Raw genomic sequence first — 21,560 nt, 5'->3', positions numbered from 1 at the left:
AAGTTTAGCACTCATCAAAGTCAGATTTTGTCACGCTTGTCGTTAGAAATGGAGGACCAAAACGCAGCAGGTATGTGTATACTCATCTTCTTTATTTACGGGAAAAGAAGGAAAAAACCAAACAAACACGTATACAAAAATAAACAAAACGATGAACGACAAAATAACAGTCTTGAAGGCAACACAGCAATCCAAGAACAATCTCCCACAAATACAAGACAAACACATCCAACTAATATAGGACTTCCAATCAAAGGCAACACCAAACAGCTGCCTTCAATTGGAAGTCCACCCCAATTAACTCAACATAGAAACACACTCACTAGACTACACATAGAAATACATAAACAGACTATAACTCAAAACCCGGAAATAATAAATCAAACGCCCTCCTAACTAACACACCACCCTGAACCACATAAAACAAATACCCTCTGCCACGTCCTGACCAAACTACAATAACAATTAACCCTTATACTGGCCAGGACGTGACAGATTTACTATAAGAAAAATGTTATTACCTTTGTTGTCTTCGTCAGAATGCACTCCCAGGACTTCTACTTTAATAACAAATGTTGGTTTGGTCCAAAATAATCCATTGTTATATCCAAACAGCGGCGTTTTGTTCGTGCGTTCTAGACACTATCCTAAAGGGTAAATAAGGGTGGCGAGCATGGCGCAATTCGTGACAAAAGAATTCTAAATATTCCATTACCGTACTTCGAAGCATGTCAACCGCTGTTTAAAATAAATTTTTATGCCATTTTTCTCATAAAAAAGCGATAATATTCCGACCGGGAATCTGCGTTTAGATAAACAGACAAAGGAAAAGAAAGCATTCGGTCGAAGCGGGCACGCGCCTAAGCCCATAGTACTCTGAGTGGCCACTTGCCAAAAGCGATAAAGTGTTTCAGCCAGAGCCTGCCTCGATATCGTTCAACTTTTTCCCGGGCTCTGAGACCCTATGGAAGCCGTAGGAAGTGTCACATTATTGCACAGATCCTGAGTCTTCAATAAAAAGAGCCAAGATGAAACACTACTTCTCAGACAGGCCACTTCCTGCTTGAAATCTTCTCAGGTTTTGGCCTGCCATAGGAGTTCTGTTATACTCACAGACACCATTCAAACAGTTTTAGAAACTTTAGGGTGTTTTCTATCCAAAGCCAATAATTATATGCATATTCTAGTTACTGGGCAGGAGTAGTAACCAGATTAAATCGGGTACGTTTTTTATCCAGCCGTGTCAATACTGCCCCCTAGCCCTAACAGGTTAATTCAACTGAAAATGGCGAGTACAGGCGTTTGTAGCTAAATGCTTTTGGTTAGCTTGAGAATAATAATTGCATGATTTATCATTCTACGGTATGTAATATAGTACAATGTTATGAACTGACAGTGAATTGTAGGAGCTAACTACTAGCTATGTAAAAGTTGGACGGAAGAACGCCCAGTGCTGCTTACCTGGGATGCCATCATCACACAGTCCTTCTTCATAGGTGTCCGCTATGACTTCCTTTGTGTCGGAAAGAAAGGCTGAACAGTGTTGGTTGTAGCCAAACTGAAACTCAAAAAATGGCAAAAATGGAGGGTGGTTGATAGCGAAATGAAATGGAGTTTTGTATTCAAGTACTTTTTTTGTTCTCTAAATATTTTTGGAGAACAAAATGCATCAACTTTTGCACTCTATTACAAAATATTTAATTGCAAAAATGTTTTTTTTACTTTGAAGCCTCGTTTTTGCTTTCAGAAAAATTATTTTTGATTGAAAATAAAATAGTTTGCTCTCAACAAAAATACATCCATTTGTTGCAAGTTGGGGAGAGGGGCTAATAGCTGAACAATAGACTAGTCAACTTTTACTAAAGAATAGTCTAACAGCCGAGCTAGGTGTGAGAACCCCCCCTCCTATCACAGACCAGATTTGCCCTAACAACCAAGGGGGAGTTAGAGCACTGATTATCGCCTTTGGGTCCCAATGCATTACTGTGTCTCTAACTGACAATGACTGGGCAATATAAACCAAATAATAAACTGATAATTGTGCACGACTTCAAATGAAACAAGCAGGGAGCAGGTTTCGATCCCTCAACCTTCTTGCCCGATGTCCAGCGCTCTATCGACTGTGCACCAAAAGCATGCTCAAGCCACAGAGTCGATAGAGCGCGTCCTCATGGTAGCTTGCTACTCAATGTAATAAAGTAATGACTTTCAAATAAGTTACCTTACACGTTATGTTGGCTGACAATTTGTTAGCTACGCTGTCCTACCGAACCACATAGCATATCATTACAGCAGTATGTTAGTTATCTACCTAACATTAGGAGTTATACATCAAACTTGACAGTATATTAACTATAGGCTAACTACCCAACGTTTATTGACTTGATTATTCCCGTCATTCTTAGCTTGGCTAAATGGTATAGTCGTTGAGCATTCTCAATGGACATTCCGGTGCTTTCGTAAATTTGCTCTGGCTATCTACACCGATTTCAGAGCACTCTCGTCTGAGTACCAGAGCGCAGAATAATACATTATGAGCACTCAACACCCGTTGAACATGGCCGGTGTCAGTAAACATCGGCAAAAAAACATAAATAAATTGTTTCCAGCAGCACAGTTACAGTCACCAACACTCTGGTTAACACGAAAACTGCCTAACCAGCTCTGCTAGGGCGAGTAAAATGGTCAGAGTGGTCTCATTTGTGTCTGGAAGTAGCTAGCAAGCTAGCCAATGTTAGCTTTGGTGCTTGACTGCCGTTGTAGGACCAGAACGCTCAAATCAACCCTACAACATGGGAGTGAAACGATCTGAATTCACAAACTGACAATCTGACAACGTTCTCAATTTATGAGCGTCACGTTGTACAGTGCCATATTTTCCGTTCAATCCTAAGAGAAACCAAGAGGGTTTTTTGTTTTTCATGGATAGGAACACCATAATATTAATCAAATGAATTAAGCAAGTACCAGTCAAAAGTCTGGACACACCTACTCATTCCAGGATTTTTCTTTATTTTTACTATTTTCTACATTGTAGAATAGTAGTGAAGACATCAGAACTATGAAATAACACATATGGAATCAGTTAAGAACAAATTCTTATTTACAAGGACAGCCTACTCATTCCTCCCTGTCAGGGAATTGAACCCCAGTCTCCTGCGTGCCCGCCCCATCTCTGGTAATACCAATATGGAAGACTATCAAATGCTTCTCAAAGATGCCCTCTGGTGGTCAAACTAGCACTAACGTGCAGTAACAGAAAAAATGGCTGACAATTAAATGATGTGCCACAGAATGCTGCGGCAGAACGCAAGGTGTGCTGCAGTCTGACACAACTTTTAAAGGAGGATCACTGTAGCTGCTGCTTTTGCAACAGAAGAAAGAAAATACCCCCAAAATAAACATTCAGTGAAAGGTAAAGTTATTCAAAAACCACAAAAATAACCTATAGTTTACATTCTCAGAGCGTTAATAAAACTTCCCAGTAAAACTTTCAAGGAACCAAAGTAAAACGTTCTCAGAACCTCCCTACAACCTAAAAATAAACATTCCCAGAACAGACACATTTTTCATTTCTGTTCTCATAACGTATGGCTTTGTTCCCAGAACCAATGGAAAACCAAAGATGTACTTTCCCACAACTTCCAAGGAACCAAATGTGCTATCTGGGGACAGCTTAGCATCACCTGTGAACCACACTTGTCCATCTGATGGCCAGTGTGTGTGTGTATGTGTGTGTGTGTGTGTGCGTGTTTGTGTGCGTATCAGGGTGGGGGATTGGATAAAATCAGAAGACACATTTCTATCTCTCGTGGACTAATAAAGTATCTTATTTTATCTCATGGTGGAGAACTGGTTCATGTTTATTCCATTCAAAGTGTTTTTCCCACCCACACACCATACATTAAAGCAATAATCTTTCTTCCTCATTTATTTATTCCTGCTCAGTAAAATTGTTATTCATGGTTCTCTTTTTCCTTCCAGGAGAAGACGATGCATAAAAACAAGAAAGGGAAATGGTCTTTAAAGATCAACTCGGCCCCTCTTACGTTGGAGCCACACGACCCCTCATGACCATTCATAACACCTGAATAGTATAAGAAGACCATGGAAACCTTCAGTCAAAACAAGGTAGGTTATCCAGAGTGTAGTTTTTACCTCAAAACCAGCAAAATGAACAACAACAAAGGTAGTCTATCCTCTTAAATGCTACAGAAATAACAACAAACCCAAAGTGACCTCCGAATCACACAAATGTACTTTGAATGACTCTCTGCTAAATTAGCCCAAAATATGACTCACCTGCGCTTTAAAGTGTTGTTGTCTGTTAACCCTAGCCACAGCATCAAAACACAGACACCGCTGGAGAGTCTATAGATGTGTCACCTTGTAGTCCTTGAGAATGAGAAAACATTTGTTAAAAAAAGAGAACATCCTGTATGCTAACCATGACCTGTGTTTGTGTACCTTTTGTCTGCCGTGTGCTCCCCAGCTCTGCATGGCTGTGTGTTGCTACTACTCTGGCCCTTCCAAGGCACTACGGGGTCTATGGCGGAGTGTCAGGATCCTGGTAGCACTCAATGCACCATCTCCCTGGAGAAACTCCTGGACCGGGCCATCCAACATGCTGAGCTCATCTACCTGGTCTCAGAGGAGTCTCTAACCTTGTTTGTGAGTACACCCTACCGGAAATGTATGTTAAACATGGGTTGGAAATACAATAATTATGTTTTTTTATTGTAGCACAAATTTAATTGTAACACGTAAAAAAATGTATTTTTCCTTTGCTTTCAAAAACACATGAAAAGCTAGTTTGGAGTGCATTTTTTGTTTCTAAATACATTTAAAATGTATTGTAAACAGATGATCAGGTAATTTCACATCTGTCGTGGTCTGTCTTCTTTCATTCAAACCTTCTCTTGATTTTGATCGATTGGATTACTCCATTGTATATGGATCGATCATGCAGAGACGGAGCTCATGCCAAATGTCTTCATAACTTTATTCAAACTTGAATGTTCATAACTATAGTACTTTCTGAGAAGTGCTAGATGTATAAACCTATTACTGTTACTAATGCCTGAATCCAACTGCACGTCTTTCAAGATACCAGTGAGAACTTGAAAATCTGTTTTATCCGGTGTAGAATGATATGAAGTGTGTGCACTTATAAAAAAAAGACTAACATAAGTTGTTGCTGTTAAAATATCCTTTAAAATGTCCTGTTTGGAAAGCTCAGTATGGTTTGTGCGGTAGGGAAGTGAGGTTTGTGAACTCCGTAGGTCAAAACAGATCAGAACACAAATGTGTTTCTTGTCAACAGATGGCTTATGCTGGGAGGGTCTTGCTATGCGCCAGTCTCTGTTAGTGTTTTCTTCTTACTTTGATCCATTTCTCCCTCTCTGGCTCCGTGTAGGAGGAGATGTTTATTCCCTTCCATGTTCGAATTCCGTTGACTCAAACAGGGAACGCGTGCACCACCAGCACCTTATCCATCCCCACTTCCAGAAGTGAGGTCCAAGAAAACTCTGTAAGCGGGCGTAGAACTGACAGAGAGGCAAACGCTGTGTTTATATTGCAAGCTGTTGTTTTAACTTCAAAATAAAATTGTTCAATGCCTATTGCTCATAATATCCTCTGCATATGATGGGTTTTTGTGTTGACTGAAAGAGCTTGATGCCATTGTTTCTCTATTTGGTCCTCTCTTGTTTCAGGACAAGTGGCTTTTGCACTCCATTCTGTTCCTAATTAAGTTCTGGATTGATCCCCTGGTCAAGCTGCAGACTTCGTTGGATCGCTATGACAATGCCCCCATGGCACTGATCAACAAAACCAAATGGATATCAGGCAAGCTGATGAACCTGGCACAAGGAGTGACCATCCTCATCCAAAAGGCGAGTCATAGGTCATATCACTGTTGCAAACAGATGTGCATACAACACACTGCTTTCATGAGATATCCTAACAAATAGTGTCTCAAACACTTTTGGAAGTATGTTTTACAAAATACAGCAGTACAGTATTTTCTCTCTCTCCAAATATAGCTGTTTTGGTTTGTTTTAAAGCTAATGAACGTTCCTTATCTTTTTTTGCAGATGCTGGGTGAGGGTGCTGTGATGCTGGAGCAGAACAACAAGAGCCTGGCAGACTACCCTGTGCATTTTGACATGTTAGAATCGGTGCTCAGGGACTATACCTTACTGGCCTGCTTCAAAAAAGACACCCACAAGATGGAGACCTTCCTCAAGCTGCTCAAGTGCCGGCGGAAAGGTGGCCTGGGCTGCTCTCTTTTATAGCAGAGTCCCTCCAGTATGGAGTAGCGTGACGTTGCTCCAAGATGCTGACCTCGGGTCAGTTTTGAATTTCCCCACTAATGGCTAAGGTTAGGATTGGGGGAGGAGATCCTAGATCTGTGCCTAGGGGGAACTTTTCCAGATACAATCTGTCCTTTCAACCGACTACCTGAAATGAACATAGGCATTATTCCACTCTTCCTCCAACAACTTCAGCTGCTTTCTGTAGTACCTATCAACATGCTAAAGTTAAATATGCCATGTATGTTCTTGCTGCCCTATCAAGCTTGCTTTAATACCTGTAATGGTAGCTATATAGTTAGGTAGGGGTAAAATGAAATGTTATGTGAATACATGTCTATTTCAAAGTTTTACTTTTAGCAATTCTAACATGTGCTTATACAATCTATGCTAACATAGCATTTAGTATTTTATACACGATATGTTGAGATAGCATTCAGCATAGGAGCTGCAGAAGATATGTCTACAATATGTCTTTATGTTTAAGTAAAAAAAGCACCAGGAATGGGAGCTCATGTTGCCTTTTTAACCTGTCTGGGCCAGTGGGACGCTTGCGTCCCACCCTAATCAACAGCCAGTGGAATCGTGTCGCGCGAAATGCAAAACCTCATAAATGCTATAACTTCAATTTCTCAAACATATGACTATTTTACACCGTTTTATAGATACACCTCTCCTGAATCGAACCACGTTGTCCGATTTCAAAAAGGCTTTACAGCAAAAGCAAAACATTAGATTATGTTAGGAGAGAACCCAGCCAGAAATAATCACACAGCCATTTTCAAAGCAACTAGCATGCATCACAAATACCCAAAACACAGCTAAATGCAGCACTAACCTTTGACAATCTTCATCAGATGACAATCTTAGGACATCATGTTACACAATACATGCATTTTTTGTTCGATAAAGTTCATATTTATATATAAAAACAGCATTTTACATCGGCGCGTGACATTCAGAAAATCTTTTCCCTCAAATGCTTCCGATAAGTCAGCGCTACAATTTACAAAATTACTATTCGAAAACATTGTTAAAATGTAATATTGTCATTCAAAGACTTATGGATTAACATGTCTTGAATGCCACTGCTTTGCCAGATTTAAAAATAACTTTACTGGGAAATCACACTTTGCAATAAACGACGTGGTATACCCAGCAAAATAGGCTAGGCTATACATGTTGGAGCCATCTTGGAATGATCAACCATCAAAAATACTATTGTAAATAAAACCTTACCTTTGATTATCTTTATCAGAAAGCACTTCCAAGAATCCCAGGTCCATAACAAATGTAGTTTTGTTCGAAAAAGTTAATCATTTATGTCCCAATTGTTAGCGCGCTCCGAAGGCTATTGAAAATGTACCGTGCTGAGTAGGACTTGTCGTCACGAATGTACAATTTTTTCTTTTTTAAGTTCGTTCAAACATGTCAAACGTTGTATAACATAAATCTTTCGGGCCTTTTTCAACCAGAGCTTCAGTAATATTCCATGGGGACATTTGCATTGTCTTTCAAAACGTTTCGAAAGGGGAGGGTAGCCATGGGCGGCGGCGTCATAATGGTAAATGGCCCTCCACCTGTGACCACTTTCCACAGCCTCTCTTTCAGTCAGTTTTGATAGTAGGAGACTCAAACAACTTTGTAAAGACTGGGGACATCTAGTAGAAGCCTTAGGAAGTGCTAAATGATTCATAACCCCCTGTGTGTTTCAATGGCAAATGTTTGAAGTGATATCCACACATCAGATTTCAGTTTCCTGTCAGGATTTGTCTCAGGGTTTTGACTGCCATATGAGTTCTGTTATACTCACAGACACCATTCAAACAGTTTTAGAAACTTTAGGGTGTTTTCTATCCAAATCAAACAATTATATGCATATTCTAGTTACTGGGCAGGAGTAGTAACCAGATTAAATTGGGTACGTTTTTTATCCGGCCGTGCAAATACTGCCCCCTATCCCCAACAGGTTTTAAGAAGGCAAGAGAGAAGAGATTAGAACAGTAAATATAAGAACAGCAGACTGACATCTTTGTACAGAGGGGGAGGTATGACTCACCGCAATCCTCCTCATGTTAGAATAGAATAATATAGAAAGGGGCACAACTTTGGTTTTAGAAGTGGGGGGGACATAAATTGTCAGGGGGTCTTCCCTCAGATTTCTGGGGGGTCATCAAAAGCTTATTTCCTGCATTTCTACTAGGGCTGTCTCCAACAATAACAAAAATATTAGTCCACCAAGAGTAGTCTTTTCTTTGGACCAATCGATGGGTCTACATTTTAAAAAGTGTATTTTTCCATATATAGACACACCCTATGTGTTTTAATAAAATCAACTATATGTCCTGAACTTGTCTGATGCTGTTTGATTAAATTAAGACACACAAATGACTCAAGAGGAAGCCAGAGATCAAGATAGCCTAGCCAGAATAATAAAAAAAGTTTCCTACCCTCCTTCTCCCACTGCTGCTGGCCTTCGCAGATTCTGCCCTTACGCTTCTGAAGTTGCCAGTAATAGGCTATACCAGCAGTCACAAACTTTCCCATTTGTGACCGACTGGCTAGATTCGGTCTTGCATAGCAAAATTTGAAATTATGTTTCTTACATTGGATAAAAGTAGAGACTCAGAGCTAGAAAATGGTATATCATACACTACAGTTGAGGAACAATGGGAAAGTAATTCTGCTTTGAAAGTTGATAAACTTGTAAAATCACTTTTGAGAAAATGGCCCTAGAATGTTTTGGTACATATACTGGAGAGGTCTTCTTTGTCAACAGCCATTCAGCATCATTCACACCCTCTTAAGCTTTAGCCCCACCCATCTCTTTAAGGATTCACATGTGAGGCCATGTACTAAACAACCAAAGATTTCAAGACAAAAGGCTGGTTTATATTACGGGTGTGTTCGTAAATTTTATTGTGTTTTCTGGGCATTTGTAAACTCAGAGCATTGTCAGATTATCCGTTCGAGTGTTTCACTCTCTGAGCGTTAAGAGTGCACACTGGATGCTCTGGCCAAGGAGTAGGGTTGATTCGAGCATTCTGACGTAATAAGAGCAGTGAAGCACCCAAGCTAACTGGCTAACATTGGCTAGATTGCTAGCTACTTCCAGACACAAATGAGAGAATAGCTCACTCTGACCATTTTACTTGCCCTAGCAGAGCTGGTTAGGCTGTTTTTATGTTATCCAGAGTGTTGGTGACTGCAACTGTACTGTTGGCAACAATTTGATTACGCTTTTTTGCCAACGTTTACTGACACGGCCATATTCAACGGCTGTTGAGCGTTCGTAAATTTGTAAGTTATTCTGCACTCTTAAATCGGAGTAGATAGCCAGAGTGAATTAACCAGCTAAGTTTATTGACAGTTGTCGCAGTGACATCATGAACATTCTATTGAAATGGTTACTTGCATACTGGAGTCTATCTAGATAGCTAAACAATGAACCATAATCCCAACTCATAATGTTACTACCCTGCATGAATCTGCAGGTAGCTAACCAACCAGATCATTGTTAGCTACCTAACATTAGGCTGTAGCTAGCAATGGAAATGGCTCTGAGCTACAAATAATATTACTACACAGATCATACATGTAACATTAGCTAGCGAGCCAACCAGCTCATGTTATAGACAGAACCTTGCTACATGGCAGACCAATCCGAACTCATCTCTCTGCATGTCCAGCCCACTCATTATCTCAGCCAATCATGGCTAGTGGGGAGGTTGCTGACTTCTTCCGTGGCTAAACCAACTAGGCTCATAATTTAACAATTTTATTGTATTTACAGATGGCATACAAGTTTGTTATTAAGGCACATGAAAGTGTAAAAACAAAGTGGTGGGGGGTGGCTGTCAATGTAAATAGTCTGGGTGGCCATTTGATTAATTGTTCAGCAGCCTTATGGATTGGGGGTAGAAGCTGTTAAGGAGCCTTTTGGACCTAGACTTGGGGCTACGGTACCGCTTGTCATGCGGTAGCAGAGAGAACAGTCAATGATGGGTGACTGGAGTCTTTGACAATTTTTTGGGCCTTCCTCTGACACCGCCTATAGGTCCTGGATGGCAGGAAACTTGGCCCCTGTGATGTACTGTGCCGTATGCACTACCCTCTGTAGCGCCTCAAATCAAATCAAATTTGATTTGTCACATGCGCCGAATACAACTGGTGTAGACCTTACAGTGAAATGCTTACTTACAAGCCCTTAACCAACAATGCAGTTTTAAGAAAATACCAACAAAAAAAGTAAGAACAAAGTGGTGGGGGGTGGCTGTCAATGTAAATAGTCTGGGTAGCCATTTGATTAGCTGTTCAGGAGTCTTATGGCTTGGGGGTAGAAGCTGTTTAGAAGCCTCTTGGACCTAGACTTGGCGCTCTGGTACCGCTTGCCATGCGGTAGCAGAGAGAACAGTCTATGACTAGGGTGGCTGGAGTCTTTGACAATTTTTAGGGCCTTCCTCTGACACCGTCTGGTATAGAGGTCCTGGATGGCAGGAAGCTTGGCCCCGGTAATGTAATGGGCCGAACGCACTACCCTCTGTAATGCCTTACGGTCGGAGGCCGAGTATTTGCCATACCTGGCAGTGATGCAGCCGGTCAGGATGCTCTCAATGGTGCAGCTGTAGAACCTTTTGAGCATCTAGGGACCCATGTCAAATATTTGTCATTGAACCACACGGTCAGGTCTCTGACCTCCTCCCTATAGGCTGTCTCAACATTGTTGGTGATCAGGCCTACCACTGTTGTGTCATCAGCAAACGTAATGATGGTTGGAGTCGTGCCTGGCCCATCAGGAAGTCCAGGATCTAGTTGCAGAGGGAGATGTTTAGTCCCAGGGTTCTTAGCTTAGTGATGAGCTTTGAGGGCACTATGGTGTTGAACGCTGAGCTGTAGTCAATGAATAGCATTCTTACATAGGTGTTCCTTTTGTCCAGGTGTGAAAGGGCAGTGTGGAGTGCAATAGAGATTGCATCATCTGTGGATCTGGTGGTGCGGTATGCAAATTGGAGTGGGTCTAGAGTTTCTGGGATAATGGTGTTGATGTGAGCCATGACCAGCCTTTTAAAGCATTACATGGCTACAGACATGAGTGCTATGGGTCGGTATTCATTTAGGCAGGTTACCTTAGTGTTCTTGGGCACAGGGATTATGGGGGTCTGCTTGAAACATGTTGGTATTACAGACTCAGACAGGGAGAGGTTGAAAATGTCAGTGAAGACACTTGCCAGTTGGTCAGTGCATGCTCGGAGTACACGACCTGGTTATCCGTCTGGCCCTGCGGCCTTGTGAATGTTGACCTGTTTAAAGGTCTTACATCGGTTGCCGAGAGCGTGATCACACAGTCGTCCGGAACAGCTGATGCTCTCATGCATGTTTCAGTGTTACTTGCCTCGAAGCGAGCATAGCAGTTATTTAGCTTGTCTGGTAGGCTCGTGTCACTGGGCAGCTCTCGGGTAGCTTTCCCTTTGTAGTCCATAATAGTTTGCAAGCCCTGCCACATCCGACAAGCGTCAGAGCCGGTGTATTAGGATTCTTAGTCTTCTTAGTCTTATATTGATGCTTTTCCTGTTTGTTGGTTCGTCTAAGGCAGGCCTGGGCAATTCCAGTCCTCGGGGGCCTGATTGGTGTCAAGCCATTCTCAGCAAACACAGCTGATTTAAACTAATTCCATTCTAAACTGAAGATAATGATTAGTTGATTATTGGAGTCGGGTGTGTTAGCTGGGACTGGGGCAAAAGTGTGACATCAATCAGGCCCCCAAGGACTGGAGTTGCCCAGGCCTGGTCTAAGGGTATAGCGGGATGTCTTATAAGCGACCGGATTAGTGCCCCCCCCCCTCCTTGAAAGCGCCAGCTCTAGCCTTTAGCTTGCTGCGGTTGTTGCCTGTAATACATGGCTTCTGGTTGGGATATGTACGTACGGTCACTGTGGGGAAGACGTCGTCGATGTACTTATTGATGATGCTGGTGACTGAGGTGGTATACTCCTCAATGCCATTGGATGAATCCCGGAACATATTCCTGTCTGTGCTAGCAAAACATTCCTCTAGCGTAGCATCCGACTCATCTGCCCACGTCCGTATTGAGCGAGTCACTGGTACTTCCTGCTCTAGTTTTTGCTTGTAAGCAGGAATCAGGACATAATTATGGTCAGATTTGTCAAATAGAGGGTGAGGGAGAGCTTTGTATGCGTCTTTGTGTGTGGAGTAAAGGTGGTCAAGTTTTTTTTCCCTCTGGTTGCACATGTGACATGCTGGTAGAAATTAGGTAAAATGGATTAGTTTGCCTGCATTCATGTCCCTGGCCACTAGGAGCACTGCTTCTGGATGAGCATTTTCTTGTTTGCTTATGGGCTTATGGTGTCTAGTGTGCCATGAATATGTTGTATCTATTTGCAACTGCTCGACTAAAAATATCTCATGTTTTCAATACAGACCCCTTTTGTCATACAGTGTTCCATGTAAGGCACCCTGACCTTATGAAAGTTGCACAGTATACCTTCATCTTGTAATAAATCAAATATAGTGATACATAACTTTACATTTATGCCACCATTGTAACATTATGGGATTATAACCAACCTTCCAATGAATCGCTATGCATTTCTTAGCCGATATAAATGCTAGGTTACACATTTTCTTCTGATAACAGGCTCCAACATCAACATTTTCAAGGAAACAAAAACAGGGAGAAGGGAGAATCTGTATACATGCAGAGATAAAAGAACATACTCTGCCAGAATTCAGCTAGCCTTCACAAGATCATAACATATGCAAATATGTCCCGTTTTGTGTTTTACACTTCCAGCAGAGGAACGACATTTCTGAGTGCATGACATTCAGTTTCACTGACATATAGTATGTTCTACAGATGATCTTAAACTGCAGTATTTTATATCTGAGATTATATGAACATGACTGGGCATTCAAACATATCTGTATCCATTCATCATCATCATCAATATAGTGTCCCACGTCTTTTTGTTTGACATGTTTTATATCATCGGGAAAAGCCTATATCAACCCTTGATTCAGTTTGGAAATCAACTTTAAAGGTTTGTCAGACTGCCTTCAAATAGTTTCAATCTTTGAAGCTTCTGGCTTGTCCAGTTTTTGCTGCACAGAGAGAATAACTGCTGTTGTATCTGCAAAAGTTCACCACGGCACCGTCACAGACTGGTCTTCATTGGATGCCTGATCCTGCCGAGACCCCTGTCACCATGTGATCCTGCTCAGATGAGGCATGACAAATAATTACCTTGGTGTACATTATATTATCCAATAACAGAATCAATGGTTCAATAATTGAAATTACCATTATTCCCATATCCCAGACTGTAGCCTACCCATCAACTCAAGATGGAACTTTGTATCCATTCACTGATTGTTATAATATACCGCAAAATTCACCTGAGCTCCGTAGACTGGTCTTCCCTGGCTTTCCGACACTGATAGGACACCTGTCACCATCTGATCCTGCTAAAACATAATGAGCGTAGTGTTGTGTACTGATGGTGCACCATGAAATTGTAGCCTGTAGAGCTGTTTAAACCATGTCAGTGTGAAAAGTAGGGAATTAGCTAGGCAAACTGACAGATCAATAACATGACATTGCTAAACTGACTCTAATAAAAACTCACATTGCTCTGTCAAAAAATTTGACAATATCAGTCTTCAATCGTTTGATAATCATTTAATTCAGGTCTAGTGTGATTGAGGCCATAATAATATCTAAAGTTAGTGAGAAAGTTAGCTAATGTCAGCCAGCCTATACAGACTCAAATAAAAACTAGCTAATTCCCTACTCACTGTACACCCTCCCTCCCAGAAGCCTGGAAGGGATGAGAGAGTCAAGCCTATGGGTTCGTAGCTTCAACCCCGCAGCGGGCGGGCGGGCGCGCACGCACGCACACACACACACACACACACACACACACACACACACACACACACACACACACCAATTGATTAATGGACTGCTGAAAGTATATTTTTTTCTCTTGCTTTGTTTGCTATTTCTAGTATTATGTCTATCTTTGATAAGCTACCCAGGAAAGGGCTGAAAATAGCCCATATTAAATATATGTAACCTTAGAAATAAGGTTCATGAAATCAATAACTTGCTAACATCAGATAACATTCATATATTAGCCATTTCTGAGACTCACTTAGATAATTCATTTGATGATACAGCAGTAGCAATACACGGATATAACATCTATGGAAGAGACAGAAATGCTTATGGGGGAGGTGTTGCTGTATATATTCAGAGCCATATCCCTGTAATGCTTAGAGAAGATCTTATGTCAAGTGTTATTGAAGTGTTGTGGTTGCAGGTTCACTTTGCACATCTAAAGCCTTTTCTGATGCTATAGGCCACCAAGTGCTAACAGTCAGTATCTAAATAATATGTGTAAAATGCTTGATCGTGTATGTGATGTAAACGGAGAGGTCTACTTTCTTGGGGACCTGAATATTGACTGGTTTTCATCAAGCTGTCCACTCAAGAGGAAGCTTCTCACTATAACCAGTGCCTGTAATCTGGTTCAGGTTATTAATCAACCTACCAGGGTGTTAACAAACATTACAGGAACAAGATCATCCACATGTATTGATCACATTTTTACTAATACTGTAGAACTTTGTTCTAAATCTATATCCGTACCCATTGGATGCAGTGATCACAATATAGTGGCTATAGCCAGGAAAGTGTATTGAACACGATGGGAGAGACAGAGAGCTGGTTTCAAGCGCAGGGCGCAGCAGGTGTTTATTTGTACAGGACCACAGGAGGAGGCAGGTAGCTGGGTCCAGGGGCAGGCAGCAGGTCATACACAGGGGGTCTAAAAAGGCAACAGTACAGGCAGGGAAAAGGCTAGTAACGTCATCCGAGAGATCAGGCAATAGGTTGATAACAGGAAATCCGATAGGCTAAAGTACAGGCAGGTAATAGGCGTCGTTAGTGAGGCAGGCCAAAACTATCATACACGGGAGGATTAAATCACTGGAATCCCAGCGCCCCGAATAGAAGTGGGTCACAAAAGACACAATACCTCACAATGATGGGGTATTGGAAAGAATGGAACTAAGTAGTGTGTGATAATGAAATACAGGTGTGTGAACAGGTGATCAGAATTCAGGTGATTGGGATCTGGAGAGTGAGCTGTGTTCAGGGAACTATGTGTTTGAGAGTGTGAGCTGGAAAGTGGGCTGGAAAGTGAGCTGCATTCAGGGGATCTACGTGTTTGAGAGTGTGATTTGGAAGCAGACGTTACAGAAAGCCAAATATTCCAAAAGCTGGGCCTAAAATAGTGAATAAGAGATCATACAAAATATTTTGCTGTGACTCTATTGTGGATGATGCTAAAAATATTTGTTGTTCTGATGTGATTAATGAGGAGAATCCAGATGCTGCACTTGTTGAATTTATGAAATTGCTTCTTCCAATTATTGATAAACATGCACCTGTGAAACTGACTGTTAGAACTGTTAATGCTCCATGGATTGATGAGTAATTGAAAAACTGTAAAGTTGAAAGAGATGGGGCAAAAGGAGTGGCTAATAAGTCTGGCTGCACATCTGACTGGCTTACTTACTGTAAATTGAGAAATTATGTGACTAAACTCAACAAAAAGAAGAAGACACTGTATTATGAAGCCAATATCAATGATATAAAGAATGATGGAAAAAAACTTTGGAGTAATTTAAATGAAATGATGGGCAGAAAGATGAATACAACAACATTTTTCAGCAAATCTGATGGCTTATTCATCACGAAACCATTTGATGTTGCCAAATATTTTAATGATTATTTCATTGGCAAAGTGGGCAAACTTAGGCAGCAAATGTCAACAACGAACAGTGTGCAATTGTATTCATGCATAAAAAAACTAATAATGAAAGAAAAGCATTGCAAGTTTGAATTTTGTAAAGTTAGTGTGGGAGAAGTGTAAAAATTATTGTTATCGATCAATAATGACAAACCTCCTGGCATTGACAACTTAGATTTGGGGCGGCAGGTAGCCTAGTGGTTAGAGCGTTGGGACAGTAACTGAAAGGTTGCTAGATTGATTCCCTGAGTTGACAAGGTAAAAATATGTTGTTCTGCCCCTGAACAAGGCAGTTAACCCACTGTTCCCTGGTAGGCTGTCATTGTAAATAAGAATTTGTTCTTAACTGACTTGCCTAGTTAAATAAATGTTAAAAAAAGATGGAAAGCTACTGCGGATGGTAGCTGACTAAAGCCCCTCCTATCTGTTTTATTTGTAATCTGAGCCTAGAGGAAAGTTTTTGTCCTCAGGCCTGGAGGGAAGCCAAAGTAATTCCGCTACCCAAGTGGCCTTTACTGGTTCTAACAGCATACCTATAAGCTTGCTGCCAGCTCTTAGCAAACTGTTGGAAATAATTGTGTTTGACAAAATACAATGCTATTTCTCTGTAAACAAATTAACAACAGACTTTCAGCATGCTTATAGAGAAGGGCACTCAACGTGTACTGCACTGACACAAAGGACTGATGATTTGTTGAAATAAATTGATAACAAGAAGATTGTGGGAGCTGCACTGTTAGATTTCAGTGCAGCCTTTGATATTATTGACCATAACCTGTTGTTGAAAAAACGGATGTGTTATGGCTTTTCAACCTCTGCCATATCGTGGATTCAGAGCTATCTATCTAATAGAACTCAAAGGGTTTTCTTTAATGGAAGCTTCTCTAATGTCAAACGTGTAAAATGTGGTGCACCGCAGGGCAGTTCTCTAGGCCCTCCACTCTTTTTGTATTTTTACCAATGACCTGCCACTGGCATTAAACAAAGCATGTGTGTCCATGCATGCTGATGATTCAACCATGTACGCACCAGCAAACACAGCTAATGAAGTCACTAAAACCCTTAAGAAAGAGTTGCAGTCTGTTTTGGAATGGGTGGCCAGTAATAAACTTGTCCTGAACATCTTTAAAACTAAGAGCATTGTATTTGGTACAAATCATTCCTTAAGTTCTAGACCTCAGCCGAATCTGGTAATGAATGGTGTGGCTGTTGAACAAGTTGAGGAGACTAAATTACTTGGCGTTACTTTAGATTGTAAACTGTCATGGTGAAAACATATAGATTCAATGGTTGTAAAGATGGGGAGAGGTCTGGCCCGTAATAAAGAGATGCTCTGCTTTTTTGACACCACACTCCAAAAAGAAAGTTCTGCAGGCTCTAGTTTAGTCTAATCTTGATTATTGTCTTGATTAAATCCCAAATTGTTTTCATAGTCAACATACACACAGCTCTGACACACACACTTATCCCACCAGACATGCCACCAGGGGTCTTTTCACAGTCCCCAAATCCAGAACAAATTAAAGAAAGCGTACAGTATTTAATAGAGCCCTAATTGCATGGAACATCCAAGTGAATTTACTTCTGTTGAAATGGGACAAAAAGGCTACAAAACATTTCCATACACACAACAGCTGTTAGATACTGCTGACTGATAGATAGCTAAAGGCTAGAGCCGAACTAGCTGTAGTAGCTACTAGCTAGCTAGTTCATTCTCTTCAGACAGAACTTTAGTCGAGAGGGGATGAAACATTAGCTAAAGTTACATGTCAGTTACACTGTGATTTGTTCCAGACCACCTAAAGTGAGACTGATTCAACACCAAGACTAGAGCAAATCGAGCCCGAGTCAAGACAAAGACTGGAGGGGGGGCGAGACCAATTCAAGACCAAGACTTGGAGGGGGACAACGGGTCCGAGACCGAGTTAAGACCGAGACCAGAAGAATGTGAGTCCAATTTAAGACCATGATTGTAATTTTGTCAAATCACCACCATAATAAGGGTTCAAAATGTCCAGTAGTTCTGTGTTCATATTTCAGGACAACATATGGATTTTTTAGACATTCAGAATAGTGAAAAAATGCATTCTGAGGGAAAATAGAGCTACTCTATGAATTATTAGTGACCCAAACAATGGGCCTTCTACACCTTCAGAGAAGGGCTATGGATTTATTAAATAATGATTATTATAATATTATAATAATGACAATTATATTATTTTCAATGATGTTCTGATTCAATCTCTTCAGTTTTGGTTGGAAAGGAACGGGTTAACACTAAAGAGAAAAAAATATCCAATCAGGATTTTTCTTTGGTTTCTCTAGGGAAATCAATCTAGCTAGCTAAGTCAGCCATTGGCTAGCTAGACCATAAAAAGCTAGATAAAGGTATCAGCCATTCAACTGTATTAAGGCAACATTTTTGAGTGCACGCGGAATCAACGAATCGCATTTTGACTTAATGAGTGGGACCGTTTTTACAAAACCGAATGGGAACTTCTGCCTTCTTGAAGGCCAACAGGTCACTGTGCAATAGTGAGCAGTAGTTTTCCCACAGTCTTGCTAGCTAGCTTTTGTTGTCGGCTAGTTTGCAGCAGCTGCAGGAGGTCTTATCAAAGAATATGTTGTTGCTAATCTGTGAGCTTCTCCCTTTTCAATAATAACTTTCAACAATAAGCTAAGTTTCAAATGATCATCATCTGGTGAGTGGGACTGTGTTTTTTTATTGCAGTGTGCTTGCTGTTGTTAGCCATCTCTTTTGAAAATAACTTATTTGTGTGAAGCATTATTGCATTTAAAATGGAACTGACAGCATGTTTTCATTCATTCTTAGAATGATTGGGAATTATGTATACTAAGGCATTTGTGAAAATTGTATAGCAATATAGAGTGGGAAAGCGGCCGTGTGTTTGGACAATTAATAGACACTGCAGTAAATAAAACTGAATAAAAACATATGTCTTGTTCAGGACTGGAGTCTACACAGACCAGTGCGCTATAGCCAGTCAGAGCTACAGTAGGCCTTTATACAAACAAGCCATTTGCCACACGGGCCTGCCATCATTCACTTTGAACTGGACTGTGTGTGTTTACAGGCAGTAGCAACAGCGTGAATTTAAGTCATTAGAACGCATTTGCCAAAAGCCACAAAATACACCTGAAAGGATTTTAAGAAAATATGTAAACACCACAGGAGTCCTCTTACATTTAGGAAATGTACAATCCTATTGATCAAACAACCATGAAAAGGTAGTCTCTCTCTCTCCCTGAGTTATGCACATCAACAACAACAAGATTAACAACGAATGCTAGCAAGGGCAAGATGAGCTAAAATCTAACGAAGGAACATTAGATAAACCCTCAAACTTGTTCAGCTAGTTGGCCATCAAAATTGCACTGATAAACGATGGGGAATTGGAGCCTCCTCGTCCTTCTAAAGCTTGCCTATCAATGAAAGCTTGGGTGCTTGGTTGGGACAAGCAAACTGGCTAAAGTTGGCTAGCTTGCTAGCTAGATACTTCTAGACACAAATGAGAGAACACATCACTCTGACCATTTTACTTGCCGTAGCAGAGCTGGTTAGGCTGTTTACATGTTAACTAGAGCGTCCTTGACTAACTATTACTTTTTTTGCCTACGTTTACTGACACTAGTCATATTCAGCAGGCGTTGTGCATTCGTAAAATCATTAGTTGTTCTGCACTCTGGCACATTCAGATGAGAATGCTCTGAAATCGGAGTAGATGGCCAGAGTGAATTTGCGAAGGCAAGAGTTACCGTGCATCCGGGAAGTATTCAGACCCCTTGACTTTTAACCACATTTTCTACAAAACAGCATTATTTTAAAATGGATTCAATAAAAAATGTTCCTCATCAATCTACTCACAATACCCCATAATGACAAAGTGAAAACAGGTTTGCAAATGTATATAAAAAAAAACAGAAACACCTTATTTGCATATTTATTCAGACCCTTTGCTATGAGACTCAAAATTGAGCTCAGGCGCATCGTATTTCCATTGATCATCCTTGAGATGTTTCTACAATTTAATTGGAATCCACCTGTGGTAAATGCAATTGATTGGATATGATTTGGAAAGGCACACACCTGTCTATATAAGGTCCCACAGTTGACTGTGCATGTCAGAGCAAAAACCAAGCCATGGGGTCGAAGGAATTGTCCGTAGAGCTCCGAGACAGGATTGTGTCGAGGCACAGATCTGGAGATTTCTGCAGCATTGAAGGTCCCCAAGAACATGGAAGGTGTTTAGAACCACCAAGACTCTTCCTAGAGCTGGCTGTCTGGCCAAACTGAGCAATCTGGGGAGAAGGGCCTTGGTCAGGGAGGTGACCAAGAACCCGATGGTCACTCTGACAGAGCTCCAGAGTTCCTCTGTGGAGATGGGAGAACCTTCCAGAAGGACAACCATCTCTGCAGCACTCCATCAATCAGGCCTTTATGGTAGAGTGGCCAGACGGAAGCCACTCCTCCTCTGGCTGGGCCATTCAATGTCCTTGAATGGCCCAGCCAGAGCCATGACTTCAAACCGATTGAACATCTCTGGAGAGACCTGAAAATAGTTGTGCAGCGACGCTCCCAATCCAACCTGACAGAGCTTGAGAGGATCTGCAGAGAAGAATGGCAGAAACTCCCCAAATACAGGTGTGACAAGCTCGTAGGGTCATACCCAAGAAGACTTGAGGCTGTAATCGCTGCCACATGCGCTTCAACAAAGTACTGAGTAAAGGGTCTGAATGCTTTTTTTTTGCAGACATTTCTTAAATCTGCTTTTGCTTTATCATTATGGGGTATTGTGTGTAGATTGATGAGCAACATTTTTTCAAATCCATTTTAGAGTAAGGCTGAAATGTAAGAAAATATGGAAAATGTCAAGGGGTCTGAATACTTTCCAAATGCACTGTACGCTAACTGTATAACAGTCGTTCAAGTTCTTGCTAGCTAACCAAATTACACCTGCATCTCTATCTGTGTATAGCCAATGAAAAACAATATGAGGGGGAAAAGTCAGTCACTCCCCCAGTCACTCCCCCACACCTCCAATGGCATGACATCCTCCTACCAGCTACATAGCTAGCTATCTAATCAAGTTGTCAATTGATTTATGCCATTGCATTAGCTAATGGCATAAATTGTGGCCAAGTTATACACTCATTGTGTATTTATTCATCATAGTATTCTTTTTATTTTTTTTCCTCTCTCTGCTTTGTTGGAAAAGGGCCCGGCCCGTAAGTAAGCATTTCACTGTTAGTCTACACCTGTTTACACAGCATATGACAAATACATTTTGATTTGAAATGTATGCGTGTGTGGAATGCTGACTTTGTCACAAGGTGGCAGTATAGCCTCATTAAAGTATGAAGTCTGAACCCTGATCTACAACTGAACAGATTGAA

The 21,560-nt window shown here is 41.0% G+C and overlaps 1 protein-coding gene across 1 annotated transcript; it reads left to right on the top strand.

Moving 5' to 3' along the window:
• The first annotated feature begins 4,128 nt into the window (after positions 1–4,128).
• Positions 4,129–6,820, top strand: smtlb (somatolactin beta). The gene is made up of 5 exons (NM_001141618.2): positions 4,129–4,189; positions 4,493–4,671; positions 5,417–5,530; positions 5,715–5,894; positions 6,096–6,820. Exons 1-5 carry the CDS (start codon positions 4,174–4,176, stop codon positions 6,294–6,296), a joined length of 690 nt encoding a protein of 229 aa, NP_001135090.1. The 5' UTR covers positions 4,129–4,173; the 3' UTR covers positions 6,297–6,820.
• The last annotated feature ends 14,740 nt before the right edge of the window (positions 6,821–21,560 follow it).

This window comes from Salmo salar, chromosome ssa04 (assembly GCF_905237065.1).
Source record: "Salmo salar chromosome ssa04, Ssal_v3.1, whole genome shotgun sequence".
NCBI lineage: Eukaryota > Metazoa > Chordata > Actinopteri > Salmoniformes > Salmonidae > Salmo > Salmo salar.
Note: the sequence above shows the minus strand (reverse complement) of the source record. Positions and strands in the feature narration are given on the sequence as shown.